The sequence below is a fragment of the Cyprinodon variegatus genome, unplaced genomic scaffold, assembly GCF_000732505.1.
Source record: "Cyprinodon variegatus isolate N-32 unplaced genomic scaffold, C_variegatus-1.0 Scaffold563, whole genome shotgun sequence".
NCBI classification, from domain to species: Eukaryota; Metazoa; Chordata; class Actinopteri; order Cyprinodontiformes; family Cyprinodontidae; genus Cyprinodon; species Cyprinodon variegatus.
This window is the reverse complement of record NW_015151016.1, coordinates 442,413-465,199: the sequence shown is the minus strand read 5'-3', so window position 1 is coordinate 465,199 and position 22,787 is coordinate 442,413. Positions and strand designations below refer to the sequence as shown.

Sequence of the window (22,787 nt, the reverse complement as noted above, 5' to 3'; positions counted from 1 at the left end):
CCGGTCCAGTCACCAGCCCAGCAGTCGAAAACCAAACAACCCCCATTCCCCCAGAAAACTGTGTCCTCCTTTTCAGTAACGTCTGGTCACCCTATCTGGTATCAGCTCATGCAGTCCACTGGATCTCCCCATAAAGCTCAGCAGACCGTCTCTCTAACCAGCAGTCTACAGACTGACCAACTTTATCTATCTCCACTCCACCACCAGTTTCATGTCTGGGGGGGAAACAGCCCTATTCTTTGCTCCGGTTCATGCACATCTATCAAAGTTCAGTGCTATGTTTCCTGCTGAGGTCTGAGCCCCAAAGACTAAGTTTTTAGATCGAAATAGTTCTAGTTATGAAAAAAACACCCCTCACCATTGCAAAACTTGTTTATAAAAGAAAGTCTTTCAATAAAATAAAACAGCATCCATTTCAGATATAATTGTGCAGTTTTCCACACAGAGGGACAATACTTTCTATATCCATTGCTGTAACAACTTCCACCTGTTGTAGAGAACATAATAGCTGGGGGTCTGGTTTCCTCAGCAGCATTATTTACAGTAGATGTAAGATTGCGTTTGGGAAAGAATCAGAAATAATTTCACTGGCAATAATGGGGTCTCTGGTGAATGTAAAAGCGAAACAGAAAAGGGAACAACATGTAGGTGGGTGTATGGGTGGGGGGTGGATAGGGAGGGCGTACGAGCTCTGACACATGAACAGAGAGAGGGAGCCTGAGCTGGCATTCAGCTGCTGGAAGTCTGACAGGAAACTTTCTCAGTCCTCTCCTCCACCTCCTCAGCAGCAGCAGCAGCAGCAGCAGCAGCAGCAGCAGCAGCAGGAGTCCTTCACCCTCTGATCCATCTGGACTCCTCCACCCACTGACTGAAGCCATGGCTCCACCGCTCCGGCTGCTCCACGCTGCGTCAGCGCGCAACTGAGGCTCGCGGACATCAGGCTGAACCTGATCAGGACAAGCTTTGGACTCACGTGTCAGTGATTAGTTAGTAACGATGGAGACTTTCTTTTACCTGCTCGCCTTCGTGTTGACTCGGGGCTGTTCGGGTCTTGGATATGTGGCCGAGTCCAGCGTTCATACAGGTCAGAGAGCGGCGAGCAGACACAGGTAAGAGGACCTGACCTGTTGGACACATTTAAACAGAGTTAGGTTTAATACTCTCTGGACCCCTCAACACCTTATGACGTCATTTTATAGTAAATAACAGAGTAATTAGTTAGATATTACTGTTTAACTTTCTGTGGCGCAAAAGCATCAACCACGCTCACAATTGTTGGTGGTTATTCACGTTGACATACATATTTAAAGCTGTTTTATTGCTTGTTTTTTTACATGATAGATCAACATAGAGATTTAAATTAAAAAAAGGGTTTTACTAACATGACAGGGCTGATATACGTGCAGGAGGCGAATTAAAACTTCTTAGAACCACTCTAGGTTTCAAACTTAAATAAAGGTGCTTTAAGGTATTTCAAACCATGGTGCCATTCTGGATGCAAAGCATCTCTGACATGCAGTTTCAAAGTCTTGCTACAGACTCTCTGGTGGATTTAAGTAATAACTATTACTAGGTTAGTGTAAAATACACTTTGTTCTGCTGAAGCACAAACCTCTGCTTTAGAGTCAATTATTTTAGTCTCTAATGGGTTTTACTCCAGGATTTCCCTTTATTTATCTTCATCACTGGATCAAAAATAATTTTAAAAATATCTTAACATTTCTTTGTTTAGTGTAATTTCAGCAGGTATAAGATGATTTTCCAATGGAGCAGTTTAGTCCTTGAAATGGGACAATTAAATATTATGCACTTGAAATTACATGAGTTTTTTTCTTCAAATTTTGAAATTATGTAAATTACTTCATTCAAGTTGTAAAATGTCTTCTTTTCCTGCTCAAATGAAGGGGAAATGCATCTATTTAATGAAAATGGACTCAGACTTCGATTTCTGTAGAACAGAACCTCTAACCAACTTCTCTCCCATTGGTGAAAAGTAAAAAGGAAACATGGTGTTTTTATCATCATCATGTGTGTATGTGTGTGTCTGTGGGGGGTGGGGTGGGGGGGTCTAAGGTTGTGTGCAGTCAGTTTTCTGACCTACAGAAAGTTCAGTTCTTGTCTTTTCTGACCAGAGCACCTTCTTCCAGTGTCTATGTCCTCTCCATGGCTTTATGACTATTTACAAACTGGGCTTCTCCATCCAAGCCAGATTTTTAGAGGTAGTCCTGTGAACTCCCAGCTGAGTTATAGATTTCTAAAGCTCCTCCTGAGTCACTGTTCTTTTGGCTTCTTCTCTGATTTATGCTCTCTGTTCCTGCCTGTCAGTTTAGGCGGACAGCCATGTCTTCATGTTTCAGTAGGTCCTGTCCATCCTCTTTCCATTTTTTAGATGATGAATGCAAAAGCTCTGTGAGATGTTAGAAGATTGTGATATTGTTTAAAAACCTAAAACTGCTTTTAATTGTCTCCCTGACCACTGTGCTATGATTGTTGCTCATCCGATTGTTCACTAATGTTTTTCAACAAACCTCTGAGGCCTTCACAGAACAAACAGGTTATACTTTGGTACAATTTCAGTGGTAAAAAAATTCAATTAATTAAAAAATTTTAAATAAAAAAATATGTTCAACCTACTTCACATTTATTTTGTTTATGGTCTTTCTGCATAACATATCCTGAGAAAAGACATTAAAATGTCTAGTTGTAATTAGACTAGATCAGTCGGCAGTGCTCGGTAATTGGCCGGTTTTCACATGATCAGCCATGATCGGTCATTATGAATATTAAGCACTGATGAGTTTTACTCAGAGCTAACATGCATCTTTCTCATTTGCTTAGTCCATGTTTGTTTTGGTCAGAGTGCCCATAACAGGAGGATGGATCAACTGGACAACAGTGCTAAGGGGAGATAGTATTCTCAACTCAGACAGTAGCAGCCGGGAATCAGTGTGAGAGAACCCAGAGAGAGAGAGCTCCATAACTGGGACGAGGCAGCCAGTTGTGCCCTCCTGTGGAGATAATGAACCACAGCGGTAGATCGTAGGAGCCCGCAGAGCGGACAGTGCACCAGAGCGGGGAGATAAGGCAGCTTGAGAGGAGAGCGAATAAGCAAAGTGGTAGATGAGAGAGGCCTGACGGGAAAAAAACCTGGCAGGGTGGGGAGAGGCTACAGCTGACCAAGGCTAGTTAGCCAGGCTTTGGAGAATTGAAGGGGCTGAAGATTGGATATGTCCACTGGGGAAACATGCTGAAGGCAGGGGAGAGGCTACTGCTGCCCAAGAGTAGGACAACAGTACTTTGGAAAGCCCACAGGGAAAATGAGCATGGAGAGAAAACAGCTGGCCAAGGCTAGCCTCTAGAGGCTAACTGCTGGAGGTGGAAGCATGATATATGATCAGAGGAGCCAACTGCCGGTCGTATTTTCTACTGGAGGTAGAACGATGAAACAGTCCTTCTAAGGTTGAATTAAAATGCATTTTCTTAAAGCCACCTACAAACCTCTTATCAGCATTTTCACTTCATCCTTTGCCAACAATATTTTCTCTCTTTTCCATTTTGATAAAGAAAGCTAGTCTCCATTGCCTCCTTCATTAAAACAATGGCCAGTTCATACTTTCTCATCTCTTATAATTTTGATACGTAATAATACAATATCATTCTGCAGGAGAGAGCACTACTGAAGAATTTATGAAGTTGATGTTGTGATTGGCAATCGGCAGATACTGATTTTTTTCTGAGTGGTGACTGACAGTTGGCTCCTGAAATCCTGCATGTTTTGTTGGAATGTTCAAAAATGTGTGAAAAAACCTTTAAATATGCTGGATATTACTTTGATGTCAATTTAAACTTTAAAAATGAAAACTCTGGTAAAGTTATCTCATGCAACACCTTTATAGAAAGTCTATACTCTGAAGAGAAAGGATCTTTGGACTTACTTGGCATTCATATCTTTGTTACTCGGTTAGTATGTGCTGGTAGGTGTTTGGAGGAGAGAGCTGTATGAGTGGGTGGTGTTGAGGAGATTGTTGGGGCCCTGAGATAGACAAGACTTCTAAGGATTACAAATATTTACTGTTCCAGAGATCTTAGTGCAAAGTCTTTAGGGGTCTATGATTTCTACAGAGGCCCCCATGTCAGCCTTAGGGAGAAGGAATTCACCACACTGAGCTGGAGGATTATTTCAAAAGGAGGTTGGAGGAGTTATACGATGCAAGAATAGTTAGTTTTAAATATCAAGAACGTGATAATTTTCCACATTTTGTGTTAAATTTTCATTTTAAGTTCCTAAAGGCCAAGCTCAGCCAACTTCTACATTTTAATCCGTGTTATATTATGTTCTGTGGGCTTATAAATGTCCCCCAGCAGAGTTTGGACCAAAGGAAATTATTCTGATTACGGTGATTAACTTTAACTTCCATCCAAGACATGAAGGTTTCCATTGTGCACCGTTTTCGACCTGATAATCCTTGTTGGAAGGGGCCTGCCTTCCTCACCTCTTGGAGCATAAATCTCTGTACATGTATGTGTGTGCTGATTGTCTGCTTGTAAATCAACAAGTAAGCATATTTTGGCAAGCCAGATGAGGGGAGACCTGGTGTGCATATGTGAGTATTAAAGGGGTCACAACAAAAAACATTAGTGTGAATGAATGACAGATCTTCCTTCCATGTGGCGTTCGCCTGCATGTGTTTGCACTTTATGCACGTCAGACTTCTTGGAGCAGAGCTTGGACGAGGTTTTCCTGCTCAGTTTGGCCCAGTTCTCCCCTGCTGCTGCTTCTGCGGTTGCACCGACTGCCTGAGTGATGAGATCTGGTCACTCCGTTGGTGCAGGCAAAAACTCTTGATTGCTGCGAATGAGAGAAAGAGGCAGGCAGCCAGAGGCAAAATGTTTTTGGATAAGCCGAGCCGAGTGGTACAACTGAACTTTTATTTTTTTATTTTATTTTTTTCAGAAAATGTGTTTTGAGTGAAAGTAAGCAAGCAGGCGTGACAAGAGGGTATGAAGGAGCAACAAAGGGTAGAGAGCACCATGATGAGAGAAAAGGCAGGCTGATAGGATGCAGAGGGGGCTTGGGTTGTTGTTGAATCCTTTCCTTATGAAGGAGTCTTCTTGACTGGCCTGTGCCTTACACACACACACACACACACACCCAAAGTGACGCATCAGAGGGAAGAATGCACTGGCCTGTGGCAATTCAGTTTGCCCCTCTGACATCTGCTTGAACTCAATTGATCTGTTTTGACAGATGTGTGGAGTATTCCAAAAGTGGCAAAGGCTATAAAACAAGGTCTTAAGGGGAATCGGGAGGACCCAAAGCTGTTTGACACATCTCCTGCCAAAGTTTCAGCTCTACATGTTATCCCATAAGGTCCACAAAACAAAGATGATAAGCTAAGGATAGGCTGCTCATTAGTTTTAGCTTATTTGATGGATAAATATTCAGTTTTCCCTTGATAGCAGCAATAATTGAACACAGAAAATTATTGATTGGCTCTCTGTTATCAAGGATTTGTATTTTCAGTGGCAAGCTTTTCAAATGACTTGGGCATGCTCCGTTTTAGTATGTGTCAAAGTTTTATATAACTTGGTTATTAGACTGCTGGAGATAGGCGCCAGCACCCCTCGCGACCCCAATTGCGACAAGCGTGTAAGATAATGGATGGATGGATGGATGGATGGATGGATGGATGGATGGATGGATGGATGGATGGATGGATGGATGGATGGATGGNAGATAATGGATGGATGGATGGATGGATGGATGGATGGATGGATGGATGGATGGATGGATGGATGGATGGATGGATGGATGGTTGGTTGGTTGGTTGGTTGGTTGGTTGGTTGGTTGGTTGGTTGGTTGGTTATTGGAGATTCACTTTGCTACCAGTAGGACCAACCCATGGACAAAACAATGTCAACATCATCTTATAAAACATATTATACATTTAACTAGGTCATACTTTGAACCACATGACTCCATACTAAGATCAGATCATAACAAAGAAACATCCTTTAGGCCACCAGAATAAATGAAACACAAAACAGTTGTTTTTATCTGTTTCATCATAAATTCACAAAGATGTTTCCTCCTCTAAGCTGCCTGTTGTTCATGTTAGATTAAAGGGAACCAAAGGAAACCTTGAGGGGAAGTCAGAATTGTAGCTATAACTTGTCCCAGAAAGAAAAAGTGTCAGACATATCTCATTCTAAGGAGTTTAACACTGTTGTACTTCTACAGAGGAAACGGACATCAGTACAAGGCCAGTGATCTATATTATCTTTGCACACAAGAACATATGGGTGATAAAAGCAATAAATACTTATACTCAGTGGTAACATGCTGCTCTGCAAGGGTCTGTGTGTTTCTGTCCCTGATCAGCTGGTCCAAGGAAGCCACCCTTACAAAAATCTGCCGTTCGATGGCAAGTGGTGGGTTAACTTGAACCCCCCTTTCCTCATTGCTCCTTTCAGAAAACACCGAGATAATGGGAATGGATTCTAACTTAGCTCATTGGGGAGTAGGTTAGAGATAAGTGGTTTTAAGGGTGTAAAGTATCTCCAAGAAACCCATCTATTTCATTTTTTCCTTTCTTCTTTCATCAATGACCAGGGGGACCAAGAGGATGTTGCCAAAAGGAATTGTGGTAAAAGTTGGAAAAACAACTTACAGACATTAATCAGACTGCTGTAGGGTTTGCCAGTGTGGGCATGGGGAGGCCAACAGCTGTCTGTAATTTAGCCTCCATTAAAATTTGTCTCAGGGCAAAATAATGAATGCCATTGGTTCTACTGTTAAACTACAGTCTCTTTGCCCCTTTTTTGATTCCTTCATTTTATATCACTGCATAATAAAGTACAAAAAATTTTGTTTCGGTGGCAACCCTACCTAATGCAATATCCAAAAAATTATCCGAAAACTTTTACGTTGATTTTTTAACATTTAACTTTTAAAAAGGTTTGAGACAAAGTAAAGGTACACATTTTAATAATGAATAATTGGCTTTAATTTGACTGGATTTCTGTCTGCTTTTGAGTGCATACAGCTCCAGTATTTGGCTTCATGGAGGGTTATGTCAGCCAGTTTATCCAGACTTAAACATCTCTCAGGGGGTTTCATTAAGGACCACCATGGAGTTGAATTTTGAGGCTTAAAGGAAAATGTCTTAATAGGTAGAACAATAACAGAGGAGATTAGTTTGGTAAAGACTACAGCTATCATTATCTGTGTAAGTGATATGAAACAAGGTATAGCTTTTAAATGATTGACAATGTTAGGTAGAATATTGGAAAAGTTCAAGCCAGAATGGACCTGCAGTGGGGAAGGTGGTACTGTATCTCATAACACCATTAAGCCCTGGTAGAAGGTGCTTTTAAGCCTGACTCTAGATGTGCAGCACATGCCTTGATGTCCATTATGCAAGGGCTTGTAAAAACCGAAAGGGAAGATGTTGACCTGCAAATATTAGGGTTGCCAAGCTCTGTAATTATGGTGAGATTCTGAGCTTACATGTTGTTTGAGCAAACATTGTGGTAGAATTTAGCCAGCTTGAACTATTGTGTTGTAAGTAACCACTGTGTCTATAAACATAGGCCTACAGCTAATCAGACCAATCTCTTCAAACCTGAGCCAGTATACAATGACCACAGAGGTCAATGCTCCTGATGTACTCACAGATTGTGTTGTTTCATCTTGGTTGGTGGCTCTGGCATTCGTTAGCCCCCAACTTTCCCTTGTTCATAATGTATGATTTTAGTGCTGCAAATAGGATGACCCCTTCAAGTATTAGTAGAAGCTTTGATGTTTTCAAATTAGAGATATTAAACTTACTTCCAGTTACCCAGAGGATTGAACTAATCTTTTAATTTTACCATCTGTCCTATTGAGCTTATATTATACTAACATGATATATAAACATTTTGAAGTGACCCAGCCATAGTCCTGCCATAGTCCTGACTTGCATCTGAGAGACAATGTGTAGAGGGAGCTATAGATTAGGGTGATTGTAAGGAGGCCTTCTAACCTTAACATTAGGGATGCACCATATTGGGATTTTGGCCGATATGCCGATATTTTAAAACTCATGTAGCCGATAACCGATATCGATACCGATGTTAAAGCTGTACAAAAAAAAGCAGTAATTGAAAATAGCAGTTTTGATATCCATTTCTGACACTTTGAAAAATAATATACTCAAATATATTTTCATATGCTGATATCAAATTGATTTTTAAAAACGCAGTATCGATCTATTTTACTTTCAAAATCTTGTGAAATTTCATCGTTCTGTTACAAACTCTTGCGATATTTTGCAAATTCTTGTGAGATTTTGTTAGTAAAATAGATCGATACCGCGTCAATATATCAAAAATATATCAATGACAATATATCAGCATATGAAGATATTGTGATATTTTAATGTATCAATATCTTTTCCCTCTTTAAAGGTTTTTAAGTCTGTAAAAAATAAGTTTTTGAGGAAGAAGAAGAAGTAGTATTTTTTTTATTTTTTTTTAGACTTTAGCAACTCAGAAGCTGATCAAATATCGGGTTAAATATCGGTGGGGTGGCCGATGTCCGATATTCAGTTTTAAGGCCGATACAGGCCGATACCAATAGTGCAAGTATGAAAAATATTGTTCAGGAATTCAAATAATTTAATTGCTGGTAGACCAATGAAGATTTTTCTACTTATTATTGAGAATGGTATAAAGAGATTGCAAAGAGATTTTAAATAATATATCAATAAACCATAAACTGTTAATATCTACAGTATTATTGTAAAAAATATAAAAACTTATTTGTTGAATAAAAATAATTTTAAATATAAATAGTCAAGAATGCTTAACCGATTAGCTTGATGAACAATGAAATACAGTAATGGTTTGCCATATTTTCTTCCTTCTTACTTTTTCAATACTACAATCTCCATCTTACTCTCCAAGAGTCATTTATAAAAAAGAGTATACATTCTGTAAGACATGTGGAGGTAAAGATTGCAGATTTTTTACTTATACAGATACAAAACAACGTATTTATTACAATAATCTAACAATTTAAGCAATTGTCTTCAGTTGTGATGTTGATATGTGTTTCTGCAAAAGACTTCCTCAAATAGTGACTAAGACCTGTACTGACCTCAGCTACAGATGTGGAAACTTTTATAAGCAGCTGTATAATAAATAGGTTCTACTTCGCATTTACAGTGTTTTATAAATATCATTGCTGATATATTTGAACACTACTTTTGGTCTGATTTTCCCTTAATAAATTTAATGTCTTGCACTTTTAATAGAAAGTCAACATTGCCTTTCATTGCCTCAATTTTAAGCCTTTGACATTCCCATGTGAACAGAAGTCCTTCACATAGCTTTAGCTGGGAACGGTTTAGAACTGGATTAAAGGCAAAGTAGAGTGGATCCAAATGAAGGAAAATAACTATAGTTAAATCTTGACCCCTTAAACAATAACAAGCAGGGCAAATGTGGATTTAGCGGGGGAGTTTTGTGTGGGGCAATCTTAGTGGTTTTATTTACAGTAGATTCAATGTTTTTGGGGGTGATTTAAAACAAGGCTCTGTTGGACGTATCAGTCAATGGGCTGCTCTATGTACATTGTTGAGGTTTCCTTCCATCCATCCATCCATCCATCCATCCATCCATCCATCCATCCATCCATCCATCCATCCATCTTATTTTACTTAATAAGATCAGGCTGCAGCGTATTAGTCCCATAAGGTAATCCCGGATCTCCTTTTCCATGGGGGGGAAGGGCCTTTCAAGGCTTTTCAAGTCCACAAGGGAATTATAGTCCCTTCAGCATGTTCTATACCTGCCTCATGGTGTCCCCACCATTATGCTTTGCACAGAACATCTAAAAAAAAATGGTGCTCTTGGGGTATCCTGATCAAATTCCTGACCATCTCATCTGACTCCCTCCAAATTGTGGGAGAAGCAGCGTTATGCTTCCTTTGGGTAATGGAATTCTTCTCATTATCATTAAGGCTAAGCCCAGCTACCCTGGGATGGATGTGACATACTGTACCTTATTCTTCTGGATGGATGATCCATAAGGCCAAGATTCTGCACCCAGCCAGAGCCAGCAGGACCGGAAGGGCACAAAGCTTGGAGTTTTTCCCGTATTTTGGGCCAACTTCCTGGACAGCAGTTACAGCAGATGGTCTTTTGGTGGTGCTACCATAAATATCTGGCTGATAGGAGCAGTGGGTGAGGCAGGGAACTGTTCATCGCGGTTCATGGTATTGATTGGACAAATGCGGTCCACTCTTTGAGGACCAGAATGTCCACATTTTGGACAAAGAAGACAGGTGGTTTGAAAGGGGTGTTAAGGAAGCCATTTATGTTAAGAGAGATAAAACAACCTTAAACAGAGGGGGAGGACTCAGCTTTTAGCTCTCAAATACCTATAACGCAGCGTTAGAATTGATTCCTACCCTCTATCACCTCAAACCCTCATCACCATGCAGGTGGGGAAAACATTGCACCTGTTAAGCCAGTCCAATGAAAACCCTAACGACTCCCCATTACAGAGGCATGGGCCAGTTTCTGGTTAATTTGCAGGCCAACGGCGACCTTAATGACTCCCCATTACAAAGAGGTAGACCTGTTTTCGGTTCAATTTGCATGTTTTCTAAGCCATAACAAGGCTTTTGTTTTTCAATGTAGTCCTGTTTCCCTGACTCTGACTGGCTGGATGTGCTCTCTTCATCCTCTGACATGGGAGCTGGCTTGGAGCTCATCCGCCTGGCTGTGTGTTTCCTGGACGGGGCCGCCTTTGGTGCTGCTTTACAGTTGCCTTTGTATCTCTGCTTCTTTCTGTATGTCTGCTTCTGTCTCTTTGAACCCAAGTTGGCCTCGGCAGATGACCAGCTTTCAATGAGTCATTCAATGAGTCTATGCAATCAACTGGTTTTCCTTAGACAAAAAAACTTTAAATCAGTTTGACTGTATGATCTGGTTGAATTGTAAAGTGCCTTGAGATGACATGTGTTGTGAATTCTTGCTATATAAATAAACTGAATTGAATTTTATTGGGCTGCTCCAATAGAAGCCTGGAGCTCAATGCTTCCGCAGGCATTTTGAATTGAGAAATCTTTCTGGATGAGAAGTGAAATGTCTTAAAACTTCCAGGGGTTTGTTTTTTAACTTTTTGGAATCAGCATAGGTCACCATAGAAAGCTAATTCAGGTTTCAATTGCAATTGATCCAGCACACATGGTTTTAGGAAGACTAAGGTGAGTTCTTTAAAACTCACCAAACAGCTCCGGTGTACAGTAAAAGCTCCAATACATACTTGTTTAGCTGTAGCCTTTCTGGTCCATCACCCCTTTCTCTAGGCAAATAAACTGAGGGCTTTCATTTTGAAGAAGCATAAATAATGCATTGTCTTGCCATTTATTTCCTGCAATTCAGTGAGTATTGTCAAGCAGTTACACTTCATCAAAAGATGCCACAAGTAATCAGGAAATAATAGCATAACAGGATTTTCCTCTTCTTCTGCATTTACAATCTGAGGGTGATTTTAACACACTGTTAATTTGTTTAGTGAAGAAAATCCTTGCCTATGGTAATGCTGTGGGAAAGGGACCATGTTCCAAATTACACCATTGTCACATAATTAGCATATCGTCCAGCATTCATGGCATTCAAAAGCTTTATTATGTTTAAATAAATATTGGCCGCACTGAAGAGGCTTGGATTGCCTCCCAACAGTTATCAAATCCCACCCCGTAACAGAACAATTGAAACTATAAACCTCCTCTTAAAGCCTAAATGGAACAGCATGGGAGACAGCCTTCAGAGAGGATAGTAAAGTTTTAGCGAGCTGAGTGTCTTTTTAGGGCAGCTGTTATTTTAAGGCTTTGTCCTGACTCAAACAAATTCCTCCATAAATGGCTAAATGTGAAGCACCAAAAAAAGGCCTTGAGATGTCAACACTTCATATCTGAGCAGTGGTTCTGAACCAAACAGCTGTATCTGAGACCTTCTGTGTATATCTTCTTGACCGTCAGGCTAAACAGTCAGCGAGAGGTTTACACAGACCTGCTGTCCCTTAATTTTGGAGCAGCTCCAAAGACAGGAGTGAGTGCTTGTCTCTCTGGGTGTTTGTCTCGAAGAGTGTGATCACTCAGGCAAGGGTGAGTTTGCTCAAGTGTGTCCGTTGTCATCTCTGACAATATGCTTACCTTTGGTTTTGTTGCACGCAGGGGTATGGCTTTATGGAAGCTTTGTAAGGGGGCTTGACCTGAGGAGGTCACAGTTCAAACGATGAGTCACGCCCCTCCCCAGACACTCTTTCAGGTCTCAGTCTGGGGTTTTCCTTTATGGCAAAATAAAAGTTCTCTCCACAATAGGCAGTGCCAAGTGATTTTTTTAAAGCACTGAACCCCAGCACTCTTTTTTTCTTTCACTAATTCCCTCTTCCTCCTACACACTTTTGCTTCTGAATAGTGAATATTACACACAGTTCTTCAGTGTAGGCTGTTGTTAAGTGAAATGAACGCAGCACACGTGGGTTGCGATGTCAGACTAACTTCCTGCTTGCCTCTGAAGCGTCTGGTTTTTAATTGGAAGTGAAATTTATTGGAAAATAAAGCATTGCCAGGACAGGTGCAGCGTTTCCACTCATGCTGAGTTATGGCCATGTAAATAAAATTAAACCCTGCCAGGCGTTTGGACTTGATGTACAGAAGACCAACATGCTCCAGTTACCATGGATGTTTGTTGCGCACTTAATTTCTGTTTTGTGCCTGTTACCTACTTGTCATGGTTTATATTTTATTTATAATAGTTGTGTTGTGAAACAAACATCTAATCAGCTGAGACAGTAAATTATGGAGCTCATTAAAAATATATTTTTATCCATTATTAGGGAAATTACCTCCTAGTTGGGCTGGATAGATATCTGCATTTTTAAAAATCCAAATTTTTAACACTATTCACTGATAGTAAGACACTATTTCTCACTGTAGCCCTTTAGGTGGCAGTGATATATTTAATGTTGTTTTGCCAACACACAGAAGTGAAGAAAATGAAGCCTGGGTCAGACTGGTTGCATCCGACTTTTTAATCTCCAAGCTGATGTTTTTTTCATGTTACACTGATTGCAGGATATAAAGAAGCTTCAACTATGCAGGGTGAGCAGATTGTGCAGATTTTTTCACTTCCATCTCTGCGTCCAACAAATTGAAACACTGTCCCACATTAGATTATCATAAAAAGTAATAAAAAAGCAAATAAAAAACAGCAAATGCGGCCTTAAAGCAAAGCCTCACTTCATGACCAGCCTGTCCAGCTTGCTCTTAAATCAGAACAGACAGAGGATTTTGATATAGTAGAACTGCAATTGGAGCTATGTTTACACAAAAGGAAAAAGTAGCAATAATTGATGTGGAATGGTTTATATAGGAAGTGGTGTGTCAGCGAAAGGTGTTTCTCAGATAGCGATGTGGGAAGTTTGTAAGAAGCTGCACTTCCATGTACTGTCCCTCATTGTTTTGTCTTTTGAGGCTCAAACAGGATCACTATTCTGCTTAATCCCTTTTCTGTCCTTCTAAACTCCTATTATGGGTAAGGTATTGTGTTTAATGAAGTGTTTATCGATTGTTTATGTTGAGTCTATTGCACCTGCACTGTGGCTGGTTTCAAATGGGGCAAACCTGGCTGCTTTCTTTTTTGATTGAGGGATTTTATTTAGTGATTTACTTTAAAACTCTTCCTGTCAGACCCATGAAATTGCTGCAAAATTGCTGCATAGTCCACTTTAAATAGACCTCTGGTCTATTCAGTCAGAGGTTCGCAAACCCCCATGCAGAAAATCATGTTTAATGTGTTAAGGGTTTTAAGCTATTCTCTTGTATATCAAAAGTATGCAAATTATCAATCAATGGATTAATCTACATTTGATTGATCGATTGACTAATGATTAATTTATAAGAGGGCATTTTCCTGAAAGCCTGATTTTTCTCTTGTATCCAGAGGATCTTTGCATTACGTGAAGAACAATTATTTTTACAATATGCTGAATTAAAAAATAGTATATCATTACAGTTTAACAATTAATTGTCCAAGCTGAATCAAATGCTGACTGAATAAACAAAAACATTTTTTAACACATTATTTAACTGGAGCTGTTTAAAAAAGAAAACAGGAAACTATTAGGCTACTGGATAAAAAAGTGTGTCAAACACGTCTAATTTCCTACAGTATGTACAATGATATAAAATTATCATATTAATAGTATATCACTCTGATATACTTTCAGACTGTTAGCCACTTTGTCTCAATCACAGGGACACTAACTGTGATATGCAGCACACTCTGTTTTTAGTGTAATCCAGCGTTCAGTGCTGGGAGTGATTTTGTGCTGTTAGCACCTCTGAGCCTGTTTTTAAACAAGTGATTGCTATAAGAGTAATGTTAAAACTTCTCTCTTAAAGTGCAATAATTCACAAAAGGCCTACCCTGTTTACCAAGATTATTGTTAGCATCGTTAGCATTTTTCTATCCTGTTAAAAATATTGTTTGTTACGCCCTCCAAATTTCTGTCATCACATCCTCACCTTCCAAGCCGAGCAGAGAAATGATGGTGCTCCACCATGCAGTAATGCTAAATCAGCACTATTAAGGTGATAACTTAAAGAGTGAATCAAGTGGTTATATTTACAAAATGAACCACATTAAGTTTTTTCTGCATCCTTGTCATCACTAAACTGTAATTAATCCCAGACTGCATGCCTGCCTCCTCTCTGGAAATATTTCTCTTGCAAATACCATGGAGGCTCAGCTTAAGAGCCCTGTAGCTCAAGCAGAGATACTGTGGAAGGAGAAAATATTACAACACCACAAAAAGGTATTTTCAGAGTAATTTATAAAATCTGATAGAGCAAATTATAATCTAATAAACTATTAATTGAAAATTAAAGCTACAGTGTGTAATAATTACAGGGATATACAGTCAGAAATGTAATATATTATACATAACTATGTTATTTATCATCATCTACGAGCTCAGCCTCTTAACCTTAATATTTGTGTTGCCTTAGAATTCGTTATTTATAATTACATAGGAGCGGGTCTCGCAGCCATGGAGGCAGACATCTTTGCGCTACGGCAAGTGCAGAGGCAACAAACTAGCGATTGCGAGATCGCCAAAACGTAAATAACGGGTATATTTATTATCTTAAGTCTACATGAAATCTATACCCTACACAGACTAATGAAATACTATCTGTAAAATTATCTATGTAAACAAACCTCATCACTTGAGAAGGTAGGTGATGCGGACGTCGTGGAAGACATTTTGTCCCGTAACGCTCGCCGTACTGTTAGGGGGGTGTTCATGTTGCTGCAGTCTAACCGCTAGATGTCGCTAAAAGTTACACACTGTAGCTTTAAATGTATGTTTACATCATAACGTTGAATAAATCTGTCTTAGTAAAATATAATCTAATTGCAATTTTGGATAAAAAAAAAAAATCATGATTTGATTTTTGACAAAATTGCTCACATTTAGCTAGTTAGTCTTAGCTGAGCGAAGAATTTTTTGATTTAGGTCACCAATAGATTTCTTTGTGTATCTTCACCTGCATGGATGTTGCCACATCATTCTGCTGTGGTAAATACAGGATCATTGGTTTGTGTTTTACATCATAACAGCAGTGATCTATGACAGCAATTCAGTTCTTTAAACAAGTTCGAGGAGATAATTAAGTCATGGTTGGTTAATGCTTGACGATTTAAGTTCCACGTGGAATTGAGACGTGGAACTTTGCCAACTTAATATTTGCAGCATTTTTACCTGTACCATATAGTCCAGTAGACTCTAGGGGGCAGTGTAGAGCACAGACTGCAAGCTTACAACACTGCACAACAAGAGGAAGTAGAGAAGTTGTTTTTTCAGCATTTTTAATGTCTCTTGATGTCATCCAAAAATTATTTGCCAGGAATTGTTCACATTCGTTGGATTATAGTGATAATTATGCGCCAAATTTAAAGATGTCTGTAGATGTTTATGTTAATGCCTCTTCCATGTATTTCCCCAAAAGAGCCATACATAGGGGGATGGAGGTTTTTCGTTTCTGAACCTCTAACTAGGACATAAATAAACCACCACCAAGTTGGTATACCATTTTTTCCCGTTTAGAATAAATAGTTGTGAATTTTGATGGATGCACTTTGTCTACATTTTACTTTTTTTTTCTTTAAATCACTACTGACATTTTTTTAGTTCCTCCTCCTACATGTACCTGACAAGGAAATTAGACTGACAACAAAAAGTGAAATCTCATTTTTAGATTAATTTCACACACAGGAAAAGATCTGTTTGAAGCATTTCAGTTAAAGGCTTGGTAAAAACTGTGTACTTGGCTGAACTTCAGTCTCCTGACATCCTTCATTAATGCTTGATGGCATGGAACAGATCAGCCTGTGGTTCAACAGAAACATAGGTTGCTTTAATATCGGCCTTCAGACGTTTCCATTGTTGGCTCTGGTGTCTGTCATCTTCCTAACAAAACTCTCCATGGGATTTATATGTCAGACCAGTTTGTCGCTAATCCAGTACAATGACTCCATGCTTAGTAAATCAAGGACTGGTGGGCAGGTTCCAGGTCCTGCTGTTCTTCTCCACTCTTCCTCCAGACTCTATTAAACTGTCCTGTTTTATTTTTAAACATGTCTTAAGAACACTGAGCAACAGTCTAGCCCTTTTCCCTTAGCCCAGATAAGACGCTTTGATGTCTCAGGTTTAGGAGTGGACAAATAAAAAGGAATCTGATCTCTGTGCTCCATATCCTGTGTGTAGTGCCTCTTGAAACTCCTACTCCAACTACATTCTACACCTCCCCCAAACTCTTGAATGAGCTTTTCTTTTATAATCCTTTCAGCTTTAGAGATATCCACGTTGCTTTTCCCTCCCCTGTTTTTCCACTACACTTTTTTTCCTTCCACTGAACTTAATACCTGATTTTTATCCAAGAGTTTTATTTAGTCTTAATCTGAAACAGAATGTGTCCGTTTGCATTTACAATATGCTAAAAGCAATAAAAAATGAACAGAAACAACTGAAATGTATGTGCTGTGAATCCATGCCATGAACTGCTGAAATCAGTGAATATTTACAGAGTCATAACTTAGTGTTTAACTTCTATATTCCTTCTGAAATTTAATTTAGAATTACTGTTTATCAATCTTAGGAGAAAAAGAAATTAAAAAGAACATATTCAGACCTTTTTCATCCACTTTAGTTTTTTGGAAAAGAGTATACACAAGTTTTTGACTTGTGTGCATGCAAATTTATGTGGATGTAGCTTTAGCAACATTAGCAGTTTGCCATGGTTTGTTTACACTTGTTCCCTGGTTTCTTACACAATGGCTTAAATTTCACAAGCAGCCACCTTTACCACCTGCCTGCAGGTGAGTCCCTGATTGTTAAATCGCCCCTTTTGGTGGATTAGAGGCCAGTGGTGATAGCAAGGCGGGCTAATTTTAGCACACTTCCAGGAGTTTAAACAAAAAGCCCACACACAAAAAAAACAACCCATTTTCATACTCCAATCTTCTGGTTTTCATTTAAACCCAACAACAACACATGTTTGGAACAAAAACCCTAATTACATTCTCAATAAATATGGTTAAAGATAGGGCTCTTGCTTTATGCCTACACAATCTTTCCTTTTTGATTAATAAATATCTTTATGATGTTATATACTGCAGTCATATGAGCATATTTAACCCCCTGAAGCCTGAATTCATAAATATGTGCATATAAAAAGACATTTGGTGTGTGTTTTTCCCTTCAATGAGATGCCACATTAAAATAGTTAATTTTACTAAATAAATAAAAATAAAGGTAAAGTATATTTTGTAACAGCAATTATAGCTACATAATAGCATACACTGTGACTTGCACTGGGGTGATGCAAAAACTCTATGGTGGCTCTTTGCCTATACTACAAAAATGTCTGAAAATGAGTAAAAATGTCATAAAAAATAAGTTTATTTACCCTTAATATGAGTAGGAAAATAAGATGAACTGCCAATGGAATTAGCATTTTTACCCTTAAAATAAGATAAATAGATATTGTGCACTTGAAATAAGAGATGGCAGTTGTTTTTTTTTCTTATTTTAAATGTACATTGTCTTGTTCCAATGTGTCTCATTTACCTGCTCAATTGAAGAAAAAAAATGCTCTTATTTTAAAAAAAATTTACTTACTTAGATTTACACTTTTTGCAGTGTAATACAATTGGTTTGTTTGCAGATTAGCTACAACAGGCCAGGTTAAGGGTTAAGCCAGTTTTATTTTGTTTTTAAAAATCATTGTGAGCATTCGAATGACTGAAATGTTCTTTAAACAAGTTGGTGAGCTTTTTCATTTTAAAAGTCAGATTTTTGGGAATAAAACACATGAAAGATCATATTGAGATAAACACGAAAAAGTCCAGTTGGTTGCAGTGCGTCCTTTTTTCAAAGGTAGCTCCCAAGCAGGAGAGAGCGTGCATGCAGGAACACGCACAAACAAACCTATTGTGTTGTTTTGGGGGAAGGGCAGAGGTCTGTTGGCATTTTTAAACGCTCCTTTGACCTTTATTTAAATGTGGAGAGTGACAGGAAGAAACTAGTACTTTTAGCTCTTTTCATGCAGACTGCCCGCCCAACCAGTTGAGCTACCCAACGCCCACACACACTTAATTGGTTTTTACGCTCGCACTTGGTCCTCCGCTAACAAATACAAAGACTTCTCTCACAGAGCTCTGGGATGAAAAGATGGAAAATGAACTTACTGGCAGCGTGACACAGACAGTTTGTGTGGAAGCTGCGTAGATGGAGCCAGTCATGGACGCATTAAGTGTCTGTGTGCACATCTGCGTCTGGTCAGAAGTGAAAAAATGACAGATGGTTTGTTTGCGTAAGAGCAGCGGCTGCTCTCTATCAGATTAGATAGGGCGTGTGAGTGGCCAGCTTTATGCTTTATCTGCTGTCTGTGACTCTGAGCATGTTGAGATAGTGTGCCAGATAGAGGTCCCACTGAATCACTGAGACAAAAACAACACATTTGGACTACATGGGGAAACATCTGAGCTGCTCTGATAGACAGCTGCTGTCTTTCTGTGTTTGTTCAGCTCCTAATGCTGTTGTTAGATTTTTGTCACTGTACCCTTTTCTCCAACATGCACTGTATAATAAACATACACCAGATTAAATTAACAAATCCAGACAGCACCAATGCGTCAAAAAGGCTTTGTGATGTTGCAGTTTTGCCCAGAACAGGTCAGATTAAAGAAAGGAAGAGAAATACTTCCATAAAATGCATGAAACCACTGAAAAGCAAAGCAAGAATGTAACACTGGATCAGAGCAAAGAACCACAAAAACAAAAAAAGAGACCAGAACTGTTTAGATAAGTATTAGGTGAATTCAACATAATGGCATTCACTTATACTAGAGCCGTGTAAAAGTTCCAGCCCAAAGCAATATGATCCACTGCGAATGTACCAGATGAGCAGGGTTTTGATTGGAAAGGCCTTCTCTACATGGACTTTAAATGCAGTGGTGTGTAGAAAAAACAAAAAGTGGGGCTGAAAGAACATAATGAGTTATTTAGGGATTTTTTTTTTCGCAGCACTGACCTAAGGCCCAATTCAAACCTCTTACTGTGCTCTGCTGTCCGCTCAAATACATATCCTGTGTTCCATAAACCTGGTCTTTGGTACAGACCTGCCTCTTTAGACGTAGTGAATGCACTGACTGTGCAATTTTGCAGGGACAATAACATCACCAGTGAGTGGGAAGCACCAAACATGAACAGAAGAAACAGTATGATTGAGAAATCTGATGTTTTCTCAGTGAGAATTATTTATTATAAATAAGAACTTAATGACGGGATTTGATAACCTGGCAAGCCAGATTAATAATGTGTTGCTCTCTCTGCTTAGTCCTACATATATTCAGTCTAGCTTTGCTTGTTTTTTTTTTTTTTCCAGCTTTGTCATTACAGTCACAAGTACAGAGCAACAAAATAAACTCTCTGCATTTAACCCATCTCCTTAGGGAGCAGTGGGCTGCCATTGAGGGGAGCAGTGTGGGGTTAGGGGTCTTTGCTCAGGGAGCCAGAGTGTCAGTCTGTGGGAGTGGGGCTTGAACTTAGAACCTCTGGATTCCAAGTGCAATGCCCTAACCACTTGCCCACCACTCCCCATGGCTTAAGATATTCAGCTAAGTTGGTTTGTCAACACTTGGTGCCTGACGATTAGAGTTTTGGTTTTAGCCAATCAGGGCGTAAAAAGGCACAAAGACATCTTTGCCACCAAAAAATGAAATCCTGAATTCTGCTAAAACAGATGTGACAGCAGCAACCATGGGGTCCTCCTGTGCTGCCATGTTTATTTTGGTTTAGGTGTACAACCTCCTGTTTTGTTCACAACTGTTTGTCCCTACTGCCATGTGATTGGTTGACCCGTTTAGGGAGGGTTCTGAAATACTTTCGACGGAAGAAGGACAGGATAGATTCTAGATTCTCATGTTTGTTGTTGAACAAATATCAGGATAATTAGCTTGCAGGCAGGGTTACGGGTGTGAAAGCTCTAAAGCTACCTGGAAATACCTTCAGAGCCGGCTACGATAAAAATATGTTTTCATTTATGGTTGTTACTAAAGAATAAATGGGAAATTTTTTAAAATTTAGATTCTTTTAAATCACATCCCCTTTCTCCTATCTAGGGGACATTAATGAAGCTGTGTTTTCCTAAATAAATGAAGCAACATTTTGTTATTGCGGTGGTAAAGAGGTTGGAAGCATTCTTAGATGTCACTTGTTGGTTTAGATGGCTCTAAACCAGCTGGGACATAGATGTTGCTCTACAACACATGCTTCATTGCCTGCAAGTGAGTAAAGTATCTGAGGGTACATCCAGCTGGATTTGGTGTTCTCTTTTGTAGGAAATTTTTCTTGAAAGGGTACAGATGGACCCAGTATTCAATGTGAGACAGACAGTGGGAAAGTTCAAAGCGTTTATAAGAACAAAAACATAAACAGACAGAAGCGTGGAGCTGTGGATCTGTGGACCGCAGTGGCTGCAGGAGGGGCGGGGCGTAACCCATCACTGACATGTGGGAAAAACACAGGTTAGTGACCATGATCATCTGACGGAAGATGATTATTCACTTACCTGGTTTAATAGTTCAGTCCATCCTCTCCAAGGAATTCAGGATCCAGCCAATGGACTGCCAAACGAGTGGCGGCGCAGAGCCGCCCAGAGAATGTCCCCGACGCAACAACATCACTAAGCAGGCAGCGATACAATCCAGGTAAAGGAAACAGACCGGACAGGAACAGTTTTGGAATCCATGAGTCTGCAGCCTGGTCAGGGGCTCCAGTCCGCACATTAAGAGACAGATCCAGGGTTCCATGAATCCACAGAGCATTCAGGCAGGTTCATGCGTCAAGCAACAAGTTCACACAGAAATGCACAGTTGCAGAATGGCAGGCTCAGTGGTTGAGGGACCGAGACACTACATGGTACCAGGAACATTGCAGGAAATTTAAACTGGTCTCCAACCAGGAGCCAGGACTTAAACTTCTCCACATTCCATGTCAAAACCCTGAGGGCTCCAGGGAGAAGGGCCAGAACCCGAGCTCCCCCCGCACCCTGTTCCAAAACCCTGAGGGCACAGCGGACAAAAGCTGGGACACGATCTGAAGACAGGAGACAAAAAGTAAATCCTCTCAATCAACTGGCCGCCAGGGACGGGAACATGAACCAGGTACCTAAATTAAATTAACGAACCAAACAAACAGGTATACAACAATTATCTGGCCCCGATAGCTGGGCTGAGCTGAAGCCACAAACATAGGTAAATAAGATGAGCGCTGATTAGGAACCGGGAGGAGATAGACAGGTCAATGAAGTGAATAATCAAGGTCCGCGATCAGGGCAGATCATGACAAAATTTCCCCTGAAATGTCCTTGAAATTCAAAAAGTCAATGCAGTAGGAGCATACCTAACTTCTACATACAAGATTAATGATGCTTGAATTACAGTAAAAATATTTCAGCTTTCCTCCCTTGACTATTTACAGCAGTTTTATATTATATAAGCAGAGTTGAGTAGGTTTGTACATTACATTTAATTTTTTTATAATTCGATATGTTTCTGTTCTGTTTGTATGTTGAGAATACTGCGTTTTTACCTTCGTCATAAAGTGCCAATTGTGGCCATGGAGAGTGTCAAAAATCAGGAAACTGGAACACATTGACTTTGCAGATTACGTCTCTACATCTTGCTTAAAAACATAGAAGATGTCATATTATCCGTTATTGCTTTTAGATTGAAATGACTCCAAATCTGTTCAGTCAGATCCAATTCCTCTCAAGGCAGTAAACAACACATCATTATCTGTACAGTACACAGCTGGATGACGAGATAAACCACAGATTTTGTTGGACATGTGGAAATGGTCTCAGTTTCGTCACATATCTGGTCTTGATATAGCAGTATTCCACACCCTTAATCCCAATAAATATACATCATTCAGAATAGGAGGGCATCAAAAACCACACACATTCTTGTGATGTTAGGTCTTAATATTCAATAGAATCAACATTTTCCATTACATTTTCACCCACCTGATATATAGAGATATATACATATATCTCTCTATATATCTCTATCTCTCTCTCTCTCTCTCTCTCTCTCTATAGATATATATATATATATATATATATATATATATGACACTGCACACAGCCTCCACATAAATGTGA

The 22,787-nt window shown here is 39.5% G+C and overlaps 1 protein-coding gene across 1 annotated transcript in view; it reads left to right on the top strand.

Moving 5' to 3' along the window:
* Positions 1 to 806: 806 nt before the first annotated feature.
* LOC107095682 (EMILIN-1-like) overlaps positions 807 to 22,787 on the top strand; it is a 46,910-nt gene continuing 24,929 nt past the window's right edge. Inside the window, exon 1 of the mRNA XM_015391899.1 lies at positions 807 to 1,109. Within this exon, the coding sequence (XP_015247385.1) occupies positions 997 to 1,109 (113 nt within the window). The 5' untranslated portion in view covers positions 807 to 996. The remainder of the gene's footprint in view (positions 1,110 to 22,787) is intronic.